Source organism: Sinocyclocheilus rhinocerous, unplaced genomic scaffold, assembly GCF_001515625.1.
Source record: "Sinocyclocheilus rhinocerous isolate Xijiao unplaced genomic scaffold, SAMN03320098_v1.1 scaffold1799, whole genome shotgun sequence".
NCBI lineage: Eukaryota > Metazoa > Chordata > Actinopteri > Cypriniformes > Cyprinidae > Sinocyclocheilus > Sinocyclocheilus rhinocerous.
Window position 1 is genome coordinate 271372 of NW_015648615.1, and position 27540 is coordinate 298911.

Genomic DNA, 27540 nt, shown 5'->3' on the forward strand with positions numbered 1-27540 from the left:
TAGAAAATGTGCCGTTTCAGGGAAGTGCGCAATTCCGATAGCGGCCAGATGGAACCATTATCAGAGGAGGATTTAATGTCTCTGTTGCTGAACCATATGTGAGACTGCATATCCTGCACTCATCTAACTGTCCCTTATTTTCTGTCTGCCAAACACACACACACACACACACACACACATACATGCATGCAGGTTTAAGCTGCTCAGTCAGGAAGAGGGCGAGTACTTCAACGTACCTGTCCCACCTGAAGGAGAAGAAGGCAATGAGGAACTCCGGCAGAAGTTTGAGGTGAGCGAATGTGTGTGTGTTCACCTGCGTTTTTAGGTGTGCCAGAGTATATGTGTTTGTGTTTGTTTGTTTTTTATTTATCGAGAGATAAGCCTAGAGCCTAGAGAACATTGCTGTCTTTAGGGGTCGACTGATTATCGGCGCTGATATTAGGCATTTTTATGGTTATCGGTATCGGTCATTTTCAAAACCGATTTGCCGATAAAATTAATATAAAAGCAATTCAAGTTTTTGTCAGAGCCCTTGTTATTCTTAATTTTGACATTAATTTAGTTTTGTTTTATGTTTTTGTTTCTTTTTTGTTTTGTTTTGTTTCATTTTGTGTTTGTTTTTGGTTTATGTTTGATTTGTGTTAAGATTTAGTTTTTTATTTTGCTTTGTTTTTATTTTATTTTTGCTTCACTTTGTTTTGTTTTGTTGTTTTTGTTTTAGTCAGTTTTTATTTTTGTTTTGCATTTGGATTATTTTGTTTTGTTTGTTTTATTTCATTTAGTGTTTTTTGCTTTGTTTTGGTTTGTTTTTTTATGTGTGGTTGTTTTTTGTTAGTTTGTTTTGGTTTTGTTTTTATATGTTTTTTTGTACATATTTTGTGTTTTGTTTTTCTTTTTCCATCACTGGCACCCTTTTGTTTCTTGTAGTCATGTACAGTACTTGGGGTAGTGGAATATTCTCCTTTCTGCTTTGGATTAAAGTCAAAATGAAAGTCATTGTTACTTAACAGAATGGAGTCAGATGGTCGGGGGAGGGTTTGAAAAGTAAGAAGAAGGTAAATTGAACTAAGTTGTTATATTTGGATAAAAGATTACGAGGACAAACACTTCTTAATTTGAATAACATGCACTTGAATCATGCCTAATAAGACCAGGAATGTATAAAAGTAAATAGAGTTTTGATTTTATATCGATTTTGACTCTCTCAACTGGGTGCGAGCAGGTAAAGTGAAAAAGAGAGAGGTCTTTGTGCATGAAGCATATATCACTCACTGACAAATCTCGCATAAATAACACATTGGCAAATCCCAGCGTCCTCCCGAAGTAATCACACTCACGTCAACCTGCATTCTGCTCCGCACGTCCCAATTTGAATACAGAGTAGAGCTGACTGAGAGGTACCAGCACGAAGCTCCTGATCCCTGGGCTTTCTTCAACACAGATTGATTCAGACCCATTTTAAAGTCCCCTTTCCTCTGGTTTCTGCTTTCTTTTGAGAGCACGCAGTAGTTAGTAGTTCAGACATGTTTCCCACAAAGTTGATAGGTGAAAATGGTCTCGACAGTCGGTTTGTGCCTATTGGTGTGTGTATGTGATGTGTGTGGCATGTATGTTGGATGAATTTTGTGTGTGTGTGTGTGTGAAGGGGCACAATCTGTGCAAGACTCTGCATAATTCAAACGGTCCCGCGAGCAGACCCAGCTGTGGACCCAGTGCATGATGAATTTTTATATTTAAAGAATTTACCACTGACGATTCAAACATGAGTTTTGAACAGTGTAGAGTAGCGCTTGTTGTTTGTCGTTTCTCCGATCACAAATGCTGATATTATTTATGAACGAACGCTATTCGGACTGTGTGTGTGTGTGTGTGTGTGTGTGTGTCTGAGCTGGCAGTTTTTCTTCACATGGGGTGATGCATAATTCAGAATGTGAGAAATGGTCAATCTGTAGCTCATCTGGTGGGCTGGCATTTCACACATCATGGAGGAAAAACTTCTTAAGTTGGTTTTCAGTCTTTTCTTTTATTCTCTCTTTCTTCTTTTGTCTTTTTTTTTTTGTCTCTGTGTTCTTGTGGTCTGAACTGGTGAGGTGCGTTGACTCATTTTAAAACCTAGTGAGAAGCATCTATTCCTGTTCGTGAATAGATAAGATCCCTAAAATTGCAAAGACTAAAGTCTCAAGCCCAAAGAGATATTCTTTATAAAAGGTAAGACTTGTCCACGCCCTCCTAAAACGGCTCGTTCTAACACGCCCCCACGTCTACGTCACCATGTAACTGTGTCTAAATAGATCCATTGTATTTAATAATTAACTAATTTTACAAATTGCAATCATTTATTATTATTATTATTGTATAATTAGAAATTATACAGCTTTCACGACTCATTTCAAAACCTAGTCGCCTCATGTGCTTCTGTCTATATAGACAAATTGAAAAATACTATATAAATTATAATATTAAAATATTTTATTGTATACATTTATTCATTTTATATTACTATAAAAACAAATTTGCACTCTTATTTGTCTAGTAACTTGATTACAGTATTGCAAAATAATAATAGTAGTAGTAATATTATTTTATTAATATTTTATTTATTTTTACATATTACACACATTTATACATTTTAACAAAACTCTTACTTTTAGTAATTTAATTTTACATTTTAAACATTATTGCAAAATATCAATAATAAAATAATAATAGTCATCATCATCTTTGTAATACATGAAAATAAATTGGTAATAATATAATAACTTATTGGCTGTTTATTTAACTTGTGTCAATCTCTTTTTATTATTATTATTGTTACATAAACTCAAACTTTTACAGCTTAGAAGGCAACATAATTAAGTTGTTTTGAAATTATGGACCAGTTTTTGTGTCTGTTATGCCTTAAAACACTGACTCTGTAGGCAGCTCTCTATCTTTAGAGCAATTCTCTCATAGATTAGCATCACATCTTGTGTCTTGTTCAGATGTATGTTGTTCGATTGTTGCTGGCTGAGAATGACTGAGCATTCCCAGCATGACTCAAGACTGTGAGTGGTTGTGAGGGGAAATGCTTTGGCTCCATTTGAGAGCATCAGGATGGGAGATGCAAAAAAAGGCCAGCGAGTCGGTTCCTCGCTATGGGGTCTTTGCGGTCAGGGCAGGTCTCTGCTGAAAGGCGGAGGGGGCAGATGAAGGATTGGCCTGGTGGTGCTCACATTGAGCTCATTAGGGCCAGGGCTGTATCAGGCTACCTGCCAGCAGCTCCATCACACTCGCGCACACAGACTGACCGGCAGGCCTCCCTCAGGATACGTGTCAGTAACACAGAGCCGGTCACTCCTGTTCCTGTGCTGGAGGACCGGAGCGCCCACATCACGCAGCGCTCAGAGCTGTAGCCTCATGTCAACTTTTGTTCCTGCGTCGTGAGCTATAGCCAGATTTGGCTCAGCATGAAAACAGAGATGGGGAAATGACTCATTATCTCACACTCGTTTTGGATCAACTCCTGTTTTATATGGATACGAACGTTTACATGGACTCAACTTGCCCAGGGGTCAATGAAGTGACATAAATTTTTTTTTTTTTTTTTTTACATTTGAATCCTTTAAATTATTGAAAAAGAAAAGTTTCTCACACAAACTTCTTCCTTTGAAACTGTATTTTGCTAAAGATGCACACTTATTAACATGAGTTTAAGCACTTGCTTACAATTTTACTAAAAAGTCACCAACTAAGCTACTCATAGGGTCAACATTAAATTTCAGAAATTATTATAGAATTATTATAGAAATTATTTTCATTTATTAGCAAAAAAGAATAAGGTTTCCAGTTTTTTGGATTTTGGATCAGCAAAAACTTACATTCTCAGTATTTTTGATGACTTTGCACTGATAAAAGACAACACAATATGATAACAATATAATAACACATTTACTGAATCAAAATATCGAGCTATTTCTAAATGTATTATATTATATTATATTATATTATATATTTTAACCAGTGTATTACTGTATATTATCAAAATGAAGGTTATTGCTGGTTTTCAATGATAAACAGTGATATCAAGTTACTATTTGTTTGCACAAAAAGCATAAGGAACCCTAATATTGTCTAAAACCACACTATGAAACTTATAGGGGTATCCAAACTTTTAGAGAAGTGTAAATGCACATGAAATACTAAGAAAACTAAAAAGGTTTTTATTATTTCTAATCATCTGTACTTACTACATTCAAAATAAATGCAAATATTTTTAACGATTTGCGTTGTAATGTTTTTTAGTCAGTATTTTATTCCTTTGTGGGAAAAATTGCAGACCAATTATATATAATTTAATATATAATTAAAGGGGTGGTTGATTGCGATTTCACTTTTTTAACGTTAGTTAGTATGTAATGTTGCTGTTTGAGCATAAATAATATCTGCAAAGTTACGAAGCTGAAAGTTCAATGCAAACGGAGATATCGTCTTTTAAAATTCTGGCAGTTTAATGCCTACAAAAACGATGCCGCTGAGGTGAGGGGCGGGACGATTAGACGTGCACTAGAGGCTGTTTAGCCAATCACAACACACTGGGCTAGCTAACCAATCAGAGCCCATTGCCTATTTCTGAGGGAGGGGCTTCATAAAAGCAGGAAATGATCAGCCCGTTTCTCAGAGAAGGGACAGAGCGGTGTAGAATAAAGGTAAATTATGTGAAAAATAATGCGTTTTATTTTTTTTAAACGAAGCATTAACACATGTTAAACCCCATAAACACAATCAAGCCTAGAAAAAAAACAGTGAACCACCCCTTTAAGTTTAATTAAGACCCTAGTTTTCCTGATCCACCAATGCTGATGGAAATTTTAAGATGTTCAAATCACCAATAAATAAATCTCTTTTTAAAGTGTGGTATTTCCGCACATTTTTGTTCAAACACTTTTTGTTCATTTTCAGCTCAATTAAAATGTTTTAATCTAAAGCTGCAATTTTCTGAGGTAGAACAACCTAGAAGTACCATCGTTGATCATTTGTTTGTAAACAGTAATTTCATCTTGAATCAAAATTGAATAATAAAAAGCAAGAATATTTAACTAAACATTTACTTCACTGCTAAAAAAAGATGTTGAATGCCAAGTAGGGTCTTCTGAGAATACAGCTGAGTGATAAATAAGTATTTTGAAAACAGCTGAGCTGGCATGCTAGCATTGCTAATTTTAGTGAACTCTTCCCCAGCACCAACTTTCAGTCCTCTATGAAAAAACAACAAGATGCCATTTTTTGGGGGGTTGTTTGTGTTTTTCTGTGTGTGTGTGTCAGAGGTGAAATCAGAACCGTTAAGTCGTCTCATCTAATAGCCGCCCTCCTGTTGATAGCATCTCCTCAACTTTTATTCACCTGCAATTTGACCTGTCAAGACGCGACCACCTCCCTCCACATTTCACCGCTATGAACCAATAACTTCCTCTCACGGTTTAGCTCTTTTTTTTTTCTTCTTCGTTCTCACTCCACCCTCCACACTGCTGTGCAGAAATGACGGTATTTGTGTGCACTGAAGCGCGGTGAAGGCGACGCATTCAGCTCATTGGAAATCTACCCACATTAGCATTTGTCTCCGTTCCTTTTTATCCCTCCCTTCCCATTCTCTCTCGTCCTCTCTTGCATCCTTCCTGTCTATTCTGGATCAGACAAATAAAAGTTGTCGCCACTGGGTCGTCAGGCAGAGCGTTTGATGCTGTATGTCTGTGTGAGTGCTTGTGCATTGGTTTTACTGCTGAGCAGAATACGGCTGAGATGTTTGTCTTTTACAAAAGAAACACTCCCTTAGTCCAGTGATGAGGCTCTTAGCTGGATACAGAGCTAATCGCTCGTTCACGCCCAGCAATCGATGGAGGAGGAGGTGGAGAGCATTTTGTGTGTGCGTGTGTGTGTGCAGAGATCACTGCCGCCACTCAACTCGTGGTTTTGGCGGAGAGACAGAGCTTCTCAAATGGCTTTTCCCCAGAGGCCACACGTCCCTGCCCACAGATCTACAGAACCACGACCTTCAGAGCGAGAGATGGGGAAAAACTCTGAGCCATGAAGATTAGAGGGATTGTTCAGCCACAAATGAAGATTCTGTCATCATTTAATTACCCTCATGTTGTTCCAAACTTGTGTCACTTTATTTTTTTCCTGTGGAGCACAAAAGGAAATATTTTGAATAATGTGCTGGCTGCTCTTTTCCAGGCGATTGCAGTGAATAGCAACTGGACCCTTCAAGCTTCAAAGGAGACAAAGCATCCTAAAAAGATCCTAAAAGTTGTGCATATGACATGCAGTATTTAGGAAATCTTCTAAAGTGTTACGGTAGAGTGAGGAACAGACCAAAATATTAGTCGTTCACTGACAGTCCTCACCTTCAGTGAGCCAGAATGTTTCAAATGTCAAAACAGTCAGAAATAATTTCCAGATAAAATATCTATGATTACCTGTCAGGTCTGTCCCAAAATGTAAAGTAAAATAAATAAATAAATAATTATAATAATAATAATAATTTTTAAAAAAAATTTAAAACACATAAATATTCAAATAATCATATATTTAAATAAATATTTAAATAAAGCATAAATGTTTAAGTCTTTAAACAAGACAGACATATATTTAAATAAATGAATATTCAAGTTGTTAAAGGATCATAAAAGTGGTTAAAGGGGTCATATGATGCGATTTCAATTTTTCCTTTCTCTTTGGAGTGTTACAAGCTCTTGGTGCGACTTGTGTAGTATATTTATGTTTAAATAAATGCATTTAGGAGACACTTTTATCCAAAGCAACTTAGAAAAGAGGAGAAAAAAAGCAATTCATCAAGAGCCAACAATATTCGTAATATACAATGCTAGGTTTGTTAGACAACTATATATTATATCAGTTATTTGTTCAATTATACATTCAAGACTTTTATATTCAAGGTACATTCAAAGTGACAGACAGTGTGAGAAACAGACCAAAACTGAAGTCGTCCAATAACATTCCTCCCCTCTAATGAGCTGTTAACTGAAATGTTGAACGAGTGAGTTCGAAATCTACTAAACAGATCAGTTCCGTTTGTGAACAAATCATTCAAATCAAGTCAATGAATAGATTCATTCGAATACAATTTGTTCATGAATCATCAAGAGCTAGAAAAGTTTCTGACTAATGTTTTCATTGAATGACTACTTTAAGTTTTGCTATTCAGAATATATATCATCTGGACAACTCTTGTGATACTTTTGAGTGCTTTTTAAAGCTAGAGTGCTTCAGTCCCTATTCATTGTAACTTTTGAAAAGAGCAGCCAGGTCATTATTCTAAATTTCTCATTTTGTGTTCTACAGACAAAGTCAGTCATGCAGGTTTAGAACGACATGAGGGTGTGTAAATAATGACCCCTTTAAATGAGATAAAGGGAGGGCAGACAGACAGAAAAAGAGGCAGGGATGTGTGAGTGAAGCTGAGCACTGGGCAGCAGATTCAGCCGGGCCGTGTGTTTGTCTGCAGGGACAGTGTGAAGTGTGGCGTCTGAACAGTAGGGAGTGGGTTAATGGAATTCTATGCTAGACTGAGCCGCATGCCAGCCTCACAATATGGCAGCAGTTTGGAAATTAAAATTGAATGTGCTCCAAGAGGCTGTGAGAGAGAGGGCAGTGAGACAGGCGTGTGTGGGATGGGCCGAAGGGACCCAGGCAATCCTACACATTCATTCTGCTGGTAAATAGCAGCGGAATCATGGGAAAAGTGAGAGGCAGGCAGAAATTCATTTGGAGTGATTGTAAAGGTGTCGGAATTGAAATCAGCTCTGCGTATTTTTAATTACAGTCACCTCTTGTTCATATCACAGGATGTCAGTGGTATGTGTAATTTAAGAGATGTGTGTGCACTGCATAAAATGTTAGAAATGAGTTTGTCTGATGACCTGGTGGACAAAGCACATGTGCTAACATGTTGGAGTGCAGCATTTACATCAAATCTGTCTTTGATAGTTTCTAGAAAATATCCCTTATTGTTTCCTGTCAGTTCTGTCCCATCTTTTAAAGGTGAAAAGTCTCATTTTATTTTATATTCAGTAGTTATGTAAAAAAAAAAAAAAACATTTTAAAATAGTCAAACAGACAGATATTTAACAAATATTAAAATAAAACAGATATATTTAAATAAATATGTAAAACAATACATATTTAGATAAATATTTAAAATAGTAGACAGACAAATATTAAAAAAAAAAAAAAATGTTCAAACAAAACATATAGAGATATTTGAATAAATAATAAATATTCATATAAAGCTGATATTTAGAAAGACAAATATTTCAATAAATATTCAAATCAAATAGATATTTAACCATATTTCAAAGACAGACATACATATTTTTAAATAAATGTTTAAACAAATTGTGCATAGATATTTTAATAAATATTTAAATTATACACTTCGTGCATAATTATTAGGCATGTTGATATTCTGATGATATTTTTTTTCCAAGCACATTTTACCAAATCCAAACCACATCAGTCTTAATAACTACTATTGATTTTGTATTTAATCATTTATAAGTAATATATAATTGTCCAGCACCACATCCTCTTGTTCCACTGTTTGGAGAATTTATCTTCCAGAATCTGGCAGTAAAGTTTAGGAGCTCATTTTTAGTCAATCCTGCAAGACAGACTTTTCAGGATAGGAGATGGAATAAAAATGAGCTCCTAAAACTTACTGCCAGATTCTGGAAGATAAATTCTTCAAACAGTGGTACAAGAGGATGTGGTGCCGGTCCTTCAAGAGTCACTCTCAACTTATCTGTCCATAAAGCCTATAAAATATTAGTGTATTAATGTATTTCACAATACTTCAGCAGTTATTCAGTTATTCTTATTAAGTGAGGGTCATTTTTTAGGATTTTTTTACCCAAGCAAAGTCTCTGAGAACCTGACACCTTGTAATTCTGGAGACTCCAGGAAAGTTGCAGTTCTGGAAAATGGTGGTGCTGGAGACTAAATGGTTCTTGATGGTTTTACACCTAATTCTTCACATTAATTCTTAATACTTTTGCAGTTAACATGTGTCTTTTCTTCTCCACCTGTTTTTTTCTGACCCCGCTGTCCCATGGCTCATTTTATCAGTAAAAGAAAACATGCCTAATAATTATGTGCACCTGAATATAAGGAGTTTTTCACTTCCAGCCGTCATGGACAATTATATATCACTTATAAATGATTAAATGAAAAAAAATCATCAGAATATCAACACGTGGTGTATACGCACACACACACAAACATATATATACAGTGGTGTGAAAAAGTGTTGGCCCCCTTCCTGATTTCTTATTTTTTTGCACGTTTGTAGAGAGCTTAAATATGCATATAGATTGCAAAGTGACTCTGAAAGGGAAATGCACACCACAGAATTTCCCCTAACCAGCAGATTGCTACACTATTATGCAGAGTTTGATGCTTAAAACAAGTAAAAAATCAAGACAAATGTCCAAATAAATCTTGTTTTAAGCATATTTACATATTTTTAGAGTAGGAAAACAAGATAGCAAGTTAAAATAGTGTCTGCAGTGCATAAAAAGCAAAGTAAGTGAGGAATTTTGACACACTGTTGTGTTTTGTGTGTCAGCCCAAGTGCTGTGCAAACGTGTTGTGAATGAGAAAAGCTTTTAGTGCACTTGTGTGAGACCGTATGTGTGTGTGCGTGACCTGTTGCCTGGCTGCTGTAGGTGTGATTGGCTCACAGCTGTAGATAATGGATCAGTTCTCAGTGGACTGTGAAGGAGAAAGTTGGTGAACAAGGAAATCGGCAGTACACTTCCCCTCAGCCTGCAGCCGACGGGGCCTAATGACTGTGCCCTGTGACCGCACACACACTTAATACAGAAGGAACCACAGACATTTACACAGGCCGTCTGTCATTCCGTAGCATGCCAGCTTGGGCAGCGAGATCCTTGCCAGAAACTAAACGTTCACCCAGGGAGAGCGAGAGATACACACACACAGACCGCCACAGTTTAACAGACGCACACCCACTTCCTCTGTGTCTAACAAACACTTTAGAGCTGTTTTACAAATGCTGCCAAAGACATATTTAATATCTCTCTTTGTATTAAAGATGCACGCTGTCTTTTTCACACATGCACACAATAGCCAAAAACTGCTTCATCTGCAGTCTGGGTGACAGGTTTACCCAGCGTTTGCTGAATCATGTGTTTGACAGATTTAGCAGCGACGTGATGAATAGACCTGCTTAAGAAATTCAGTAACATTAACAGAGAGAAACAAACAAAAGATGTCAGTCATGTCAGGTTGTGGCTCATTCTTATGTTGGTGTACTGTATGTGTGTGAGCCAGGTTTTGCCTTCATCGTGAAGCCCAAATGTCCCCAGAAGGATAGTAAAACCTGAGATTGTGGAGACCAGCAAATGATCGGAGGAAAATAAGAAAAAGACTAGAAATATAGATGCGATGGTGCTTGGGGAGACATATGGAGCAGTTGTTATTTTTGCATTTACTCACACTTTCCAGAGCCTCGCTGTAAGCTTGCACTCTTTCACTATTTCATTGGTCTTTCCTCATTGCTGCTCTCTCAAATGTTGAGAGAGTGTGCATATATGAAGACAAGATGGCTTGAAAATTTTAAGTCTCACTAGTGATACTGTAATATTGAGGATTTCTTGTCACAGACTAGCTGTCAGCAGACTAAAAATAAAGGCTTGGAGTTTGTGCTTAGCTTTTAATAAACAGTAAATGTCTTAATGAAAATCTAAAAATGCTAACAGGTTTCTGTATGGATGCACAATATATGTGTGATATATCTAACTTGTCTTTCATGTATTGTTAACTGAAACGTTGCACCAAAAATACTTTTTTTCAGTATTGTCTTTTATCAGTATTGTCAATATTGTATATACATACTGTATTATTTTTATTTTAAATGAATATATCATCTAGGGATGAATAATGTATTAGTACTAAATTGGTTATCAGCTAATATCAGAGTTTTTTTATTTATAGGTATTGGTTAACAGGGATGGGCAGTATTTCAAATACATGCTGTAAGGGAAACAGGTCAATTTAGCTCAAAGGGAATCATTTAAGATTTTAAAGGGAACTCCACCAATAATATGTAAGGGAATTTGGACAGAATCACTGTTTTACGGCTGATCACTGAGACGGCCAGCGATTCAGTGAACGAGCCGTACGAGATCAATTCTGCAATGGATATTTATATCCAAAGTATAGTGAAAACACTAGTAATTAGCACAGTAACAAGATCGGCAGTGTAAGACATTATCTTGTGAGCACAAAACACAAGATACTTCTTTTTTCAATATGAATACATTTAAAATATGTATTTGAAATACAAAATACTATTTTGTATTTAAAAACCTTTGAAAAAAATCTAATATATTTTGTATTTAAATAGATTTAATCTTAGTATTTTTGTATTTTCAAAATACATAAAATACTTTTTGCCAATCTTTATTAGACTGCTGATTTCCTGTATCAACTAGTTCAAACATGCCTGTAACCGGGCGAACGAGACGAGAGACGTGCAGATCCATTTGCAAGCTTTATTAGACAGAGACGTAGTCAATAACACAGGCAGGGTCGAAACACCAGCAAACAGGTATGGCACGGGCAAGACACAAGAGTATTCCAAGGACAGACGTGATCAGACTCCGGCGAACAATATCCAACAGGTACGCAGCAATAGTCCAGGCTGGGGCAAACAGAGTCCGAACGGTAAAACAGTAGATAATCCAAGGTACACAGGCAGGAATCAGGTAATAGCAAGACTAGACTAGACTATGAAAACACGAAATGGCTCCGTAAAGCAGCTATCACTAGGAGAGTGATAAACGCAGAACAATACTCAGCGATTAGAGAAGGATTTGAGTGGTTGTTATATAGTGTGTGTGTGATTGGCTGCAGGTGAGTCCAATCAGTGCAATGGAGCATGGGAAATGTAGTCCAGGGTGACGTGCAACAGTTTGTGTGGTGTGAGAGTCAATGTAATCAGAAGGCGACCTCTGGTGGCAAGCAGGCGGAAGGTGAGGCCAATCAGTGCAATGGAGCATGGGAAATGTAGTCCAGGGTGACGTGCAACAGTTTGTGTGGCGTGAGAGTCAATGTAATCAGAAGGCGACCTCTGGTGGCGAGCAGACGGAAGACCACGGACCGGATTCGTGACACTGCCACTTTCATGCATGTGAGCTGCAGCTGGATGACTTCATCTAGAATTGGGTTCTAGGATTTTCTGGATTCCTGTAAAGAAATAAGGAATAATACTGCCTTCGTGTGCTATCAGAATGTCCTATTTCCCATTTCAGAAGTCCTGATTACAAGCATGTCGCATTCAAGTGCTTTGCTATTGGAAAGAATAGGAATCGTGGAGGACGCCAGGTTTCCTGGGAAAATCTTATTAAAGCCAAAATCGTAGATATTTAAGATATTTAATTTTGAATAAAATGTAGCATCCCATTTGTTGACAACTATATCATCATTCACAGTGCTATCTTTACAGTTAGCTTGTTGATGATTCTGGATTTTCAGTCAAATACATGCTGTTTTGCTGTGTAGAAAGAAACCATACAAAATGCTTGAAATGGTTATTGCACTATGTGCATTACTTGCTTTTGTGGGAAAAAAAGCATACCTGTCCCAGCAGGTAAAAAAAAATCACTAGCAAGGGGAACATATCATTAGCACTAGTCAGTCTTGTTAGTTTTTTTTTTTTTTTTGGTCAGATTTTGGTTTTATCAACTAGTTAGTCATATGTGTTCATTAAGCTTTAGTCATTACTGCTTGCTATGGCGATATGACAATATACAGTATATGTCGGTGATGATATAAAGTGTAAATCGACTGAACTTTTTCTATATCATTTATATATCATCGTGGTATGCAAATATATCTGTGGAGCTTTTAGTGGGCAGGAGCTATTGACACGTCAGAGCGATAAAGAAACATGGATGAATGAGTAATAAGCAGCTTTCTGTGTGTGTGTACCCCAAGACAAAGATAACTATAATGCTAATAATAAAGATATATTAAAAAAAATTGTTCTAAGGGCATACTCACACTAGGCACAGTTGCCTTGTACTAAAGCCCAAGTGCGATTGTCCTTTCGCTAACAGACAGATATCACAGGATTATTACAGAGGCAACTGAGGTTAATGGTGGAATTTGCAGCTTTACTCACAAACTACAATACATGTTCATCAATAAGATGAGAACCAGTCCCTTTATAAGTCTAAATGTACTCGAAATGAAATTAATTGAAAAGTGTGATATCCAAGTAGTAATAAAGATTTTTGCTGTCATAATGATAACAGTGCATACAAAAATAGTAAATTAACTGTTCCATGCTCCGGCGCGGTTAGCGATCACACTACATGTGTTCCGCACCCGAGCCTCCTCTTCAAGCGGGCCAGGGCATGGTTAAACGAACCGCACTGGACACTGTACAGAGCAGTCGCACTTGTGAAATGAACTGGACTTTGGGGGTCAATCGCGCTCAAGCATGGATCAGATCCCTTAGTGTGAGTACATCCTAAATCTAAGTGAATAGCAGACAGCACACCACAACTATAACCATAACAGCACACAAAATTATGAATGTTAAAAACACTGACAGCCAATCGGAATCATTTCTGCTTTAAAGAGCTTGAGCATTTAAAGTGACAGATGACACAACTGCATTGTATACCTAGAATACACTAATATAGTTATCTTTATAATTAAAGTTCTTATTGTAAACAGGCCTTAATAGTGTTACTTCACTGGATGGCCAATTTCAAATGTATTTTGTGTATTTTCAAAATACTGTATTTGTATTTAAATACATTTTCCCACACAGTATTTGTGCCCGCCTCTGTTTGTTAATCTTAAATATGTCGTGACAATCTCATTAACCCTGCTTTTATATTTAGATTACATTTAAGGTCATGTAATGCGCATTGAAAGGTAAATGTAATCTAAATGTAAAAATACTAAAAAAAAATTTGAAAACACATTTAATAATTTATAATAACAGAATGCAAGCCAGAAATTTAATATTGGTGTGTCCAGAAATAAGGTACAAAAGCTGTCACTGGGGCAGTATCCTTTCAAAAGGTACACCTTTGTACCTTATTTATCCTTAAAGGGTGCATATTAGTACTATAAATATGCATGTTAGTATGTAACGTACATATTAGTACCTAAATCGTACATATTAGTGCTTTTTGAAAGGGTACCGCCCCAGCGACAGCTTCTGTACCTTTTTTTCTCTGAGAGTGTAGGTTTCTGTGATTTTGGTTTTAGAAGTATGCAAAGAAAATATCATTAGCTCAGTATAAAAACAATAGAAGTCAACTGAAAGTCACCACCGTGCTAGAAAAACGTGTGTGTCTGTGTTGTCTCTGACCCCTCTCTAACACAAGCTTATTGCTTCTTTTTGCTCTTTCCCAACAGAGAGCTAAAATTGGTCCCAGCAAAATAGATGGCTCTTCCTCCAACGCCATCTCCAAATTCGACAGCAATGGCAACCGGGACCGCATGAAACTGTCCGACTTCAATTTTCTCATGGTGTTGGGCAAGGGTAGCTTTGGAAAGGTAACTCTTGCCATCTTCTTTCGCTCTCTCTCTCTCTGTGCGTCTCAGGTAGACTCACTGGTGCTTCGAGCAGCAGGTATTCTCGATCTGTGAGGTCACTCTAAACAACTAAGATTACTGGAACGCAGGCTAAAAGACAGCGAGAGGGGAAATAGGAGGGTGAGTGGGCTCATGTTCCAGCTGCTGTCAGTTGCCATGGCAACAGGATTTTAAAATGATATTGATATGTTGAGGTGCAGTGCTAGACCTCTGCCAGCATCATTAGCCGAGACTGTTTGATGTCGTCCAAATCATGACAAACTAAATGTCAGGCTCACTGTTGCGTCTGATAGACTGATCTGTCCAGTTCGCTGATGCACCTTCATTCTCGTCCAGACGTCATACACAGATACAGTACGTGACTCTGAGGTTCTCTGCAATCTCATAGACTCGTGTTCAGATAGCAAAGGCAGTGCTGAAGTCAGCCGGAACTTGCAGTCTGAAAAAAATTGTGATTGTTTTCCAGTAAAAATCTGCAGAACATTAAAATAGTTTTTGGATAAAAAGATATGATAGAGCTCGTTTTCTTACCTTAGTCCGGTGCTCCAGACTGCAACTAAACAGAAGTGGTTGTTGTAGGCAACAATAAGCGTAGCGTGAGCTGTGCCGTCTGATTTTTTAAAATAAAAAAAAAATAAAACTATGAAGCAGTTTTTTCTAATGAGGCAGTCAAAAAGATTCAAGAAATAGCGTTAAACTCACCCGTGAGTTAGCAGATTGAATCAGACTCCCTCAGTCAGTGAACTGTCACTTCTGACTCTCTCTGAACTGTCAGTGATTTTGCAATTATGTTTGTGTGAAATTGAACAAGGAGCCTTTAAGAAAAGGCTTTATTTTATTTTATTTTTTTTGTCATTGGCCATACAATTGGCAGATTTTATTAAAGGATAAAATGTAAAGTTTTCTTTAAGGATAAAAAAAGTAAGGTTTAAAGTCTGCATGAAATGAAAACATTTTTTCTAAATGCGTGTTTATTGATAACATTGTGAATTTTTGAGGTTGTATTGTTGAATCAAAAGGTCATTACTCGATCTTGTTACTTATGTAACATTGACACTTTAAAAAATACAATTTGCCAATTATTGACTAAGGAAAATGAAACTTAAAGGGATAGTTTACCTAAAACAATGATAATTTCTTTACTCACCCTCAAGTTGTTCCAAAACTATATGAGTTTCTTTCTTCTGTTGAACATAGAAGATATTTTGAAGATTGTTGACTTCCCTATTATGGAAGAAAATACTATGGAAGTCAATGGTTACTCTCAGCTGTTTGGTAACAAACATTCTGCAAAATATCTTGTGTTCAACAGAAGAAAGAAACTCATACGGGTTTGGAACAAATGGAAGGTGAGTAAACAATGACAGAATTTTCATTTTTGGGTGAACTATACATTTAAATCAAGTCATAGTATCTTACACAATTTTGCTTCTCAGGTATTCGTCTTGTTTTTAAAGAAATAGGTTACCGAAAAATGAAAAGTTTGTCATCGTTTACTCACCCTCATGTCATCCCAAACATGTATGAGTTTCTTTCTTATGTTTTAAATTAAAGAAGATATTTTGAAGAATGCTGGTAATCAAACAGTTGTTGGTCCCCATTGACTTCCATAGTATTTTTTTTCCTTACTATGGAAGTCAGTGGGGACCAACAGTTGCTTGGTTCTTCAAAATTCTTCAAAACATCTTCTTTTGTGTTCAACATAAGAAAGAAACTTACAGGTTACAGGTTTGGAACGACTAAATGTTGACAAAATTGTCATTTTTGAGTGAACTATTCCTTTAACAATGTTGAGATACTTTTATTGGAATAAAGACAAAGATGCTCATTAAAAAATCTTTTAGAAGAGTAAATAGGGGACTGTACTGTTTTGCACTTTGTTAAAAACACTGTAGATTCCATGATGCCGAGCCTTCAGCAGAGGGAGCTTCAAAACATCTGACAGATGTGCACTTTCACGAGTCCAGTTGTGTGATTATGGGTTTGATGCAGATCTCACAGTTGGAGACATGATCATTGATCAGATTCTGTCCTTGAATATGCTGATCCTGGAGCAGTTCTCATCCAGGGCCCAGCAGATACTTTTGTGCAGCTGTACTAGCTGACAATGTCCTTAAGACTTTGGAGCACTGTGTGCAGTCGTGTACCTTTTGTTTGATGTGCGTTTTTCTAAACAGGTATGCAGTGGTAATGAATGCGTTGGAATGGATATGACCTGCTTGCTATGCTGCCAGAGTAGTGTGTGTGTGTGTGTGTGTGTGTGTGTGTTAGGGTGTAGAGCCTGTGAGGAGCAGATGGTGTCCTCTGTAATGTTGAAGTGTATCGCTTCTCTTTTCCCATCGCCAGTCACAAGGTGTCCATCTGGGGCTGCCTTTACACTGAAATAACTCCGCTCATTTCAATATGTGCATTTATTTTCAAGAGAGAGCTAAAAGGCAGAGCCAGACTGTCCGTAAAGTTTCTTCAAGCATTACTTTTCCTCTGTCAGGCAGGTTTTTCTCTATGTGACCTTGACGCAGAATGAGGGAAGGTATTTGAGAGATGCTTTCACACACTGATGAAGCGCTATTGGTTTGGTGACAAGAAGTGCTGTGGCTGTGTCAGGCATATTGGATTGGGTTTAAATTCATCTCACACTCATAACAGTGTTGGGGAGCTAATTTTAATCTGTATCTTTCCAAACTACAAGAGACACATAAATAGTTATGCTACAGTCAAGCTACTCTTTCTACAACCTGAAAAACATCAAATTGCTGTATCTAGAAAACTTTAAAATGCCATTCAAATTGGTAAATTCTTTTTTTGAATTGGTTTATTTACATGGACTGATTCACTGCAAAGAATCAGATTTTCTGGTGCTACATATTTGAGAGAGAAAGGATATTTTAGGAGAGCATGTTTGTTTACTGCCTTGTCGTGCTACGCTGCTACTTGTTGAAAAAAGTCGCTTGTTATTGGAAAAGCTACAGAGTTTTGAAAATGGTTACACTACTGAAAAAAATTTACTTCATTTGCATATGGATGTAATGTACTGTATTAAGTCAGGCACCACAGTGTGAAACTCAAAGCGTGAAATGTTGCTGCTCTGAAAGCTCTTATTTGTTTTCCTTTTAATGGTATTGATTGAGATCAGTGTTTGATTTCATTTGTCTAAGTCATCTATGTTTCAGCTATGTTTATATGGTAACAGATGTTTTACCAGACGTCTCAATATTAGATTACAATATACAATATTACATTATAGCTTAGCTTTAGTTTTAGTATTTATGTTAATTGGCATTATTTCAATTTAGTGATGTTATTGCATTTAATTTTACTTTTTCATTCTGTTCTGATTGCTTTAATGCTATCTATCTGGCAAGTTTTATTTACCATGTAACATTTTTTTCTTTCTTCCTCATTTTGGAGTAATAAAAATGTATGTGGGTTCAATTTTATTTATATTAAAATGTTTATGCATTTAAAATTTAATTGTTTATACTTTTTAATGTTTATGCTTATTTATTTAATCTTCCTTAATTTCTATTGCTCTTTGACTCAGTGCAGGCTTTCTCTCTTCTCTTTAAACTTTCTCCCTCTTTTTTCTTCCATCCCTCTCTCTCTGGTTGTCTCTTCTCTTTAGTATGTGTGCCTTCAGGCTCAATCCTAAAAATGAGCACAATTAAAATCTGCCTTCCCATCACTCAAGATTTCCTTCACCGTGCCATTGTGCCACACTCAAATCTGCTCCTTATCGTCTCCACATGTGTGCGAGAGCTTCATCTCCTCTGTCCGTCATTTCTCTTCATCTTTGTATATCATCTGTGCCTCCGCTGCAGCTACTGTATGTTCTCTGGCCTAACATGCTCTAAACGTGCTGAGAATGAGTGTAAACGCTGCTGTATTGATCCGCAGTCAAAGGCCAGTGTATCTTCTGCAAATAAATGTAGCTCATGCGCTGTGTTACAGAGTTGCTTTGCTCATCTCCTCATGCTTGCTTCAGTTATGTGTTTGGCTACATAACTCTGAGCATACCCCCCTACCTTCACGCTCTCTCTCTCTCTGTTTGTCTTTTTTAGGTGATGCTGGCCGAGAGAAAGGGAGGTGATGAGCTGTTTGCCGTAAAGATCCTGAAGAAGGACGTGGTGATCCAGGATGATGATGTTGAATGCACTATGGTGGAGAAGAGAGTGTTGGCCTTGTCAGGAAAACCACCCTTCCTCACTCACCTGCACTCCTGCTTTCAGACCATGGTACTGCAGCTTCTCGTCTCGTCTCGTCTCTTCTGCTGTCATCTCATTTCATGTCTTAGATTCATCTCATGATGTCTCTTTTGCTCTCCTTTCTTCATCTTCTTGTCTCGTTTCGTCTCTCATTTTGTCATCTCATCTCATCTTCTTCATTGTGTCTATTCAGTTCTCATCTCACCTTGTCCTCTCTCCTGCTCTCCTCAGCAGCTGTTCATCTCTCGTACTTCTCTTTTCCTCTCCTCTTCTTACCTCATCTTCTCTGCTTCATTTCTCTTTGCCTCTTCTGGTCTCATCTCATTTCATGTTGTTTATTTTGTTCTTCTCTCTATGTCTCATGTAGACGCATCTCACCTCATCTTATCTCACGTCACCGCTTTTGCTCTCATCTCCTCATCTTCTTTTCTCCCTTCTCTCCTCTTCTGTTCTCCTCTCATCTGGTCATTCTTCTCCTCGTCTCTTTTTCATCTCATATTATCTCCTCTCTTTTGTTCGTCCTTACCACATCTTCTCATCTCTTCTCATTTCATCTCATCTCTTCTTCTCTCCTCCTTTCATAGCATCTCGTCACCTCTCCTTTTCATCTCAACTCATCCCCTTTTTGCTCCTCTCTTCTCTTTCTCTTCTCAACGTATATCCTCTGACATAAGCTGAAGCGTGGGCACACATGCCACTGTGTATTCTTTCATTTTGTAGCACATGACCAAACACAAACACGAACTCAGGCACACACACTTGAATCCATCCCTCCCCATCCCCCACAAGCTGCTTAGAGACTGCAGTCATTTGTACATCGACAAGAATGGTGTTTGTGTGTGTGTGTGTGTGTGTGTGGTCATGTGAATGTGACATGCTCACAGGGGGGCAGCGCGCCACACTCATCTGTGGCCGCAGCAGAGCTGTGACAGGCAGCATTGCCGTCTCTCAACATCCTACTGAGCACCGCATGAGCCCCTGTCACTGATAGCGAGAGACGGTGAAATCGAGACAGGAAGCGAGAGTCAAAGGATAGAGAGGACTGAGTCAGACACCGAGGAGACTCTGGGGGAGGAAAAGATTGTGACGTCACGCGGCCGAAGCTCTTTTATGCCTTGTTTTTCTGGAACTGCATTGGATCTCAAACGAAGCTACGTCACTAAATCATCTCCTCCTTCGCACACACGTTCGTTAAGAGCAAATAAAACCTGCGACACAAGCTGCTTAGAGACTGCAGTCATTTGTACATCGACAAGAATGGTGTTTGTGTGTGTGTGTGTGTGTGTGTGGTCATGTGAATGTGACATGCTCACAGGGGGGCAGCGCGCCACACTCATCTGTGGCCGCAGCAGAGCTGTGACAGGCAGCATTGCCGTCTCTCAACATCCTACTGAGCACCGCATGAGCCCCTGTCACTGATAGCGAGAGACGGTGAAATCGAGACAGGAAGCGAGAGTCAAAGGATAGAGAGGACTGAGTCAGACACCGAGGAGACTCTGGGGGAGGAAAAGATTGTGACGTCACGCGGCCGAAGCTCTTTTATGCCTTGTTTTTCTGGAACTGCATTGGATCTCAAACGAAGCTACGTCACTAAATCATCTCCTCCTTCGCACACACGTTCGTTAAGAGCAAATAAAACCTGCGAGATATTCGAGCGGGGTGTTGGGAGGGGATTTCTTTATGGAGGGGGATCAGTCACAGGAGGAGGTATTTGACAGCCAAACAGCTGCAGTCATGTAGATTATCCTCAAGCCTAACCACTGCAGGAAATTACACCACCCGCAACTGATGTAAAATAAGCCACATCATTACAGGAAGAAAGCTAATAAAATGGAGCCCAGGGAAAATGTGGCTGAAACTTGCAGATATGAAGACGTCGGGCATGTTTTGATCTTTGGATTTTGGCCCTGAGATTCGTCTCGTGTATTAGTGTGTGGATGTGCAGTTGTGTGTGTGGATTTGTTAAAAATGTATTATAGTCTTGTGTCACTAAAAGTAAATATTCTTGCAGGGGGTTGAGTAAAAGTAATACACAAATCCATAGGCATTTCATAAAATCTTACTGTTAATGTCAGTACATCAATACACAGAATTATACAGTATTTGGATAAATATATGAATAAATGGAAATATAAATGAATTGCTTGAGCCAGTTCCTTTTAGTGAATCAAAAATATACAACAGTATATAACAATATACAATCAGTGTTGGGGAGTAACTAGTTACATGTAACGGCGTTACGTATCAGCAATCTCTAATAAATCATGAATCGGTTATTTGTGACTGGCAATGCTCTCCGCGCCTCCGCCAAACAGTTTGGATCAGAGTAATCAATGCGAGAGAGAGAGAGAGAGAGAGAGAGAGAGAGAAAGAGAATGGAGTGGACTGTGGAAGCGCACAGGTGGAGCAGAGAAGCAAAACTACTGTTCAGGGTTTCAAGTGCAGGTCAATTTCATCTGTAAATATGCTATTGTAGTTTTGTCTTTGTTTACTTAGCTAAGCAGCAGCAGCAGCCCATTGCTCAGTCATCACTCAAAATACTGTATAAAGGACATCATTATTATCTATTGTAATGTTACAGTAGTAATTTAGCAGACAAATAATCATATTTTATTAATTGGTTAAGGGGGAGCTAGGGCAGACAATAACCACATCCCTTACGAAAATTAAGGATGATTTCACTATAAGTCCAAAGACAATGGTTACTATTGTTAAACCATGGTAACCACAAATTAACCATGGTTTTTGCTACACTAACCATAGTTTAACCATGGAATTTGTAGTAAAAATAAATACAAATGGTAATCCATTTGCCAAAAAAAAAAAAAAAACCATGGTTACTGTACTTTTACTATAATAAAAGCATGGTTAATTTTTGTAAGGGAAAAACATGACTCATTCAGTATTAGGATTTTTCTATAAAGATATTGTAGTGATGTACTAATTGTGATATGTAGGCTATTTAGAAAGTATAGTTTTGTTAAATATTGAGTATTAAAGTCATGAGAGAGATATCAGGGCAAAATAAAGGGACTGAAAAGAAAAAATGGAACTGAAGGTGCAGTTCAGGAGAGAACTTTTAATTATTTTGCATGTCCCCAACCTAAGGATTTAAACCTTTTTTATGTGAGGTCCATACAAAAATAGGGTTGTCCATGTTTCAGAATTTGTTGTGGGTGTATGAGTGTGAGATTTCCCGGCCTGAAATTTTTTTCCCAGTCCGCCCCTCGTGGAAATGAATGGCGCAGACATGTAGTACAATTCCAGGACAATTGACTCTTACAGGCTGAAACTTTTTATTAAATCAAAAACATATTTGGCGCTTCTGAATCAGCAACTGTAAGTATGTTTTGTTATTAGAGCATCATATGACTCCTTTAACTCATTTGACCCCCAAGTAGCACTGCTACTTCACTAGCACTGCAACTTCTAGAACCGTTCTGTGTTACAAGAAAATTCAAACGTCTTGTCATCTGTGTTTGTCTCTTACCCCACTGTCTCTGTGTATCTACAGGACCGCCTGTACTTTGTCATGGAATACATCAGTGGTGGGGATCTCATGTATCATATCCAGCAGGTCGGCAAGTTTAAGGAACCCCATGCTGTGTGAGTACAGCTCTCGTCTTTGTCTCTTCATAGTGCCATCAAGTGGCCACACTTCAAAGATGTGGCATTTTCAGATTCATCAGTTCAAAATCAGATGAATGGCTAATATTACTAGCCGATGATCCCTTTAAATCAAGGATGCACTAGCAAGTTGATGAGTTCCCCAATGTGAACTGTTGACTTCAAAGAGTTTGTCAACAGTTGAACTAACTGATGAGCTTGTCAGCCAGCTAGCTGATTATTTCACCATGAGCTCACCGATTAGATGAGCACATTGATTAGTTCATGATGAGCTCACCAATGTGTTTGAGTTAACTGAATGTGGTTGAACTCATCCAGCTAACACACTCTGTAGAACAAACAGGTGTTCTCCTTGTTATTGCCCAATTGGATGATGGGTGGAAAGGAGGGACATTCATAGGGCAGAAAGTGTTTCCCGCTGTGCTGTGTTGTCAGTTCATAGTGACCTCAAAGTAGTTTGACCCACTCTTGCTGCTGCCGCTCCTCCTCTACCTCTTCCTCGGTGCCCTTCTGTTGGAGATATGAGGTGTCTACTCAGCATAATTCGTAATTAGGTGTACGAAGGCCAGGTCAACCTGCTTCCCCCATCTCTGACTTTCTCTTTCACTCTTCTTTTTTTTTCTTTTTAGCTCTATTTCTACAGATCTATGAAGTGTTGCAGTGATGGCATATTTTTGTAGGCCAACCAAGCAGTTCTTGATTCTTAAACATTTTGTTCATCATGAAAAAGTTTGCTAAATTTTTAAGCTTAGCTACAGACCATAGACTTTACTTCAGTCATTTAAACATAAATATGGTTTAAAAACCCATTGACTTTTGGGACAATGGTACTGGAAGTGCTAAAATGCTAACTCATTTCTGTATTACAGAAATACGTCATCCCTGCAGCACTTCATTCATCTATTCATCTCTCCTCCCTGTTGTTTGATGAGGTATTGAGTTGAGGCAAATGAATTAGAGTAAAGATAGAAAGCTTATTTGTCCTCTTACATAGGGGTTTGTGATAGGTTTTGTCTACAATTATATTTTAATTGTTGTTTTAATGATTATCAACTACAGGTGCATCTAAAAAATTAGAATATTGTGAAAAAGTTAATTTTTTTTTGGAACTTATTTATCAAGTTCAAAGTCAATGCAGCCGTCTACCAGGAGATTTTTGATCACTTTACGCTTCCATCTGCATTCCTCTTTATGGAGATGCTGATTTCCTTTTCCAGAAGGACTTAAGCACCTGCCCACAGTGCCAAAACCACTTCCAATTGGTTTGCTGACCATGATATTACTGTGTTTGATTGGCCAGCCCACATGCCTGACCTGAACCCCATATAGAAATCTATGGGATATTTTCAAGAGAAAGATGAGAAACCGTCGATCCAACAATACAGACGAGCTGAAGGCTCAATAGTGCCTCAGCAGTGCCACAGGCTGATCGCTTCCACACCTCACTGAGGCTGTCATTTGTGCTAAAGGAGCCCGACCAAGTATTGAGTGCATAAATGAACATACTTTAAAGAACTTTAACTTTTCTGTTTTGCAAATCCTTTTTTTTTTGATCTTAGGAAATATTCTAATATTTCTGGATTTTTGACTTTCATGAGCTGTAAGCTCTAATCATCGAAATTAAAACAAAAAAAACGTTTGAAATGTTTTTGTGACGAGTGGCACAGGTGTCGCTCATTATCAATTACTCCACCGGCCTCGCTCCGTTCCCACGGCTCTCGGCCTCGGCCTCGGCCCCGCCCCCACTCGTCACAGTTTTACTTTACATGTAATGAATCTAGAATATATTAAAGTTTCACTGCTTGAAATAAGTTACAAAAAAAATTAACTTTTTCACAATATTCTTATTTTTTTAGATGCACCTGTATGTCACTCTCTTTGCAAAAACCAAACAAACACATGCCTTGATAGTGCACGATTTCTCTGTGTGATATAGCCCAGTAGAATGTGGTTACAGTGACCCCAAATTCAAGATATGGGAGCAAAAATACCCCTTGTCAGTTTTTGTCTTATATTAATTTCTTATGATGTGCATATATATGATAACATTACATGAGCAAGAGTGCAGTTTTTACTGAATATCAGCACAATTGCAAATGTGATATTAATTTTATACAACAGTTCAATAAAAAGACAATAATATTGTTATTCTATTTTAGACACAATATTGTTCGTTTTGTTCTGTTTTGCCAACATAAGTAGTTCCATACAAACACACAGAAGAACCGTTGTGTGTCTCTTTCAATTGTGTTTCATTCCTGAATGAAACTGCATTTTTAACAAATTGGGTAAGTGAATGATTCAACGACTCATAAGATTAGTGAAAAGTAGACTAGTTCTCCTACTAATAAAGTGAACCCAGAGTATTTTGCATTCACAAAGCATGTTGCAAGTCTGATATAGTCTGATGCCTGGGTTCATTTAAAGTGGTCACATCTAAGCTGAAATTCCTGTGAACCACCCTGTAACTAATTTGAAGAAAGAAAGAATCAGCAGCAAATAGACAGGTGTTTGAGGATGATCTCAGTATGGGCGGCTCCTTGGCAGTAGATGACTGAGCTGACCTTTGCAGTAATCTCCTCTCAGAACCACGCTGTGTCTCCACATCTAACAAGCTTCATTTCTATTTGCTCTGCTTTCAGCTTGCTGTCTGCCCTTTATCATAAAGAATTAGCCTGTCTCAGTGGAGGAGAGCAGCGTTGTCATTGTGTTGGGTATGGAGCTCAGCGCAGTTCAAAGGTCAGGGTGATTATGAGCGCCCAATGACAGGGAGGACATGAAACATGTGCAGCACATTGTAGCTGTTGGGAGTGGAATAGATCCAGGTTTTCAGATGCAAAAGCCCACAATGGTTATGGAACACAGCGGGGGCTTTTATTTGCTTGTATTATGATATAATGAGAGTCAGTTGTATTGATTCTAAGATACAATGACTATTTTCTTGTTACTTTGCTCCTCCTCCCTTATTCTCTCAGTACTGTATATATACAGCCATCATTTGCTATGCACAAAATGTACACCAACATCTTGTCTTAAACGAAAAGCCATTTAGTGACTATTAGCACAGATGGTAATAACACTGTGTTAATTGCCGCAGACTATTGCTGAGTTTTGTGAATGAAACTCAAAGTATGAACCTAATTTACATCAAAAATGTATGGTTGAATTTGTGATTGTGAATACCACTTAAAAATAAAATGAAGAAATCAATTATCAATGTTTTAAATTAAGAAATAAAAATGTACATTAAGTCATTTTCAATATGACAAATCAATTTACAGCTATTTAATGTTTGAAATGTAGTTGAATGTAACAACATAAATTACACTAATTATAATAAAATTATTCACTTTTGAAACTGACAAATAAATATATGTATTAGCAGCTGTTTATTTAAAATGTGAGTAGAATTTTTTCAGGTTTCTTTGATGAATAGAAAGTTCAGAAGAACAGCATTTATCTGAAATGGAAATCTTTTGTATCATTGTGTCTTTATCATAATGTCTTTGTCTTTATCATCACTTTTGATCAATTTAATGCATCCTTGCTAAATAAAAGTATTAATTTCTATCATTTCTTTCCCAAAAATAAATAAATAAATTATACTGATTCCAAGCTTTTGAATGGTATAGTGTATAATGTTTCAAAAGCATTTTATTTCAGATAAAGGCTGATCTTTGGATCTTTCTATTCATCAAAGAATCCTGGAAAAAATTTACTCGATAGTTTTAAATATAATATGATGATGATGATAATAATAATAAATATTTCTTGAACAGCAATTCAGCATATTAGAATGATTTCTGAAGGATCAATAAAAGTAATTGGCAAATATACATATTTACAGCTGTTTATTTAAAATGTTCGAAGTGTAACAAAACATAATACATTTAGGTAAAACTTTAGTATCGAGACCAATTCTCACTATTTGCTAATTAGCATGCCTATTATTAACATATTGGCTGTTTATTAACATTTAAAGCACATATTCTGCATGACTATATTCTACATCCCTAATCCTACACAATACCTAAACTTAACAACTACCTTACTAACTATTAATAAACAGCTAATTTGACGTTTATTAAGGCAAAGTCATAGTTAGTCATTTGTTAATAGCGAGAATTGGACCTTAAAAGAAAGCGTGACCTACATTGAATGCATCACGTGTCATTTGGACCTCTTTATATAATTCATGCTTAAATGTTAAATGTAACAATAAAATGATGGATTAATAATTTTTGATAAAGTATTTTTAAATTAATAAATTGATAACATATCTTTACGTGCCATTTATTGTCCTCCAAAGAAAGGAAACATGTTTGAAAAGAATGACAGTGAAATAATTGATATACAGCATTGTTATAGTGTAGTAGTTAGTGCCTGATTGCAGGTAGTTAGTGAATGTTTTGCACTTAAATACTTTACTTAAAACTAAAAGTGTTGCAAATGTTTAGTGAAATCACTTCTATCCTTCTCTCTCTCTGAGTGGTGATAGCCAGAGGCTGGTTGCCGCTGTGGCCTGGAAACAGAAGTTATCTTTTGACATAATCTGACTCTGTGGTGAGGCCTGTTTCCTGCTCCACCCCCAGCTGCATTAGTCACTGAACACGAATGCTAATTCTCTTCATATGTACTTCTAAAATATAGGACAGACTAACACGCCACCTGATAAATAAAAGATTACTGCATGCTTGTATTAATAACAGATATCTGACTTGCTTTATCTCTCTTATGTCTTTTCTGAGGGCAGAGCTCCAGTTTCAATGCTCTCATCAGACTGATATATTATTTATTAGACAGATGTCTGGAATAGGCATGGGCCGATTACCGGTTTCAAGGTATACCGCGATTTAAAAATGTCACTGTTTCAAAACCGCTAATATTTTCCGTTATACCGTTCCTGCGGTATGCGCTGTTTTTCATGTCTTCCTCAAAGTCTGAAAGTGTAGGAATCCCTCAGGTTGAGTGCAGTGTACACGACCCCCCTCCTCCTGTTGGTGCGAGCGAGCGATGTCACGTGTGTGTAGGATGGCCGAACTTAAGGAGCTTCCCCTGGAACTTACGCGATCGGCAA

At 37.5% G+C, this 27540-nt stretch overlaps 1 protein-coding gene across 2 annotated transcripts in view; it reads left to right on the forward strand.

Annotated features, from left to right (window-relative positions):
• Nucleotides 1-27540, forward strand: part of prkcbb (protein kinase C, beta b) — a 131133-nt gene that overhangs the window by 64418 nt on the left and 39175 nt on the right. For both annotated transcript variants that reach the window (XM_016514677.1, XM_016514676.1), the window contains exons 9-11: nt 14455-14595; nt 18693-18866; nt 22351-22442. In XM_016514677.1, coding sequence (XP_016370163.1) covers nt 14455-14595; nt 18693-18866; nt 22351-22442 — 407 coding nt within the window. The remainder of the gene's footprint in view (nt 1-14454; nt 14596-18692; nt 18867-22350; nt 22443-27540) is intronic.